This window comes from Charadrius vociferus, unplaced genomic scaffold (genome assembly GCF_000708025.1).
Source record: "Charadrius vociferus isolate BGI_N301 unplaced genomic scaffold, ASM70802v2 scaffold111, whole genome shotgun sequence".
Taxonomy (NCBI): Eukaryota; Metazoa; Chordata; class Aves; order Charadriiformes; family Charadriidae; genus Charadrius; species Charadrius vociferus.
Window position 1 is genome coordinate 5,397,531 of NW_009647046.1, and position 786 is coordinate 5,398,316.

General features: G+C 46.9%; 1 protein-coding gene across 1 annotated transcript in view; it reads right to left on the reverse strand.

Annotated features, from left to right (window-relative positions):
• SPTBN5 (spectrin, beta, non-erythrocytic 5) overlaps positions 1–786 on the reverse strand; it is a gene marked incomplete at its 5' end in the record, with an annotated part of 90,096 nt that overhangs the window by 70,590 nt on the left and 18,720 nt on the right. The window contains one exon of the mRNA XM_009895729.1: positions 402–602. Within this exon, the coding sequence (XP_009894031.1) occupies positions 402–602 (201 nt within the window). The remainder of the gene's footprint in view (positions 1–401; positions 603–786) is intronic.

The following is a 786-nucleotide window of genomic DNA, read 5'->3' on the forward strand; positions in this document are numbered from 1 at the left end:
AGGCAAAGATTGGCTGGTACAAGAGATCCCTTCTTTTCTGATTTCCTTGTCATAATTCTCCAGTAGGAAGGGACAGTTCAAGACCCATTACATTACTTAAGTCAAAGCTTGAGGCTGTATAAAGATATTAAGAAAGGAGCTACTACCAGGAGAAATGTGTATTCTATACACAACCATAAGGGATGTGTACAAAGTTCAAGGCAAACCCCTAGAGCAGCAGCTCTAGACTGGGGGCTGCATTCAGCTACGCAACTCCATCCTCCATTCCCGTGAGTCTGGCCTCAAGCAACTGAAGTGAATATCAATCCCAGCAAAGATGTTTTGTTTTATTCACTTTAAAGCTTTGGTCCTCTTGTTTGTCTGAAGAAGCTACTGCGTGAGCACTTTGCTGTAATTTGTACCTCCTGGAAGCCAACGGAGTGCTGCAGCTGCTTCATCCTTTCCTCACAGGCTTTCTCCAAGCCCTGCCAGGCCATCACAAGCTCCTGGCATTTCTCACTTATTTTCTGAGCTGATGGATGCTGGCCTACAACCATTGTCTTTCCTTTATCCAGGACCCGCTGGACTTGCTGTTTGTGGGCATTCACTTCTGCCTGCAGTTCCTGGGAATGAGATAAAAGAAAAAATAGGAATAAAGGGAGGGTACGTGAGGACGAAGAGATTCTATGTGCTCCAGTCCTAAGCAAAACTGGCAGCTGGTGGTGGTGGGCGGAGTATAGCCAGTGGACACAAAGACTGTTTCTACAACAGCTGCAGCCCCAGCCACCAGCCCCAGCCTCACTTGTA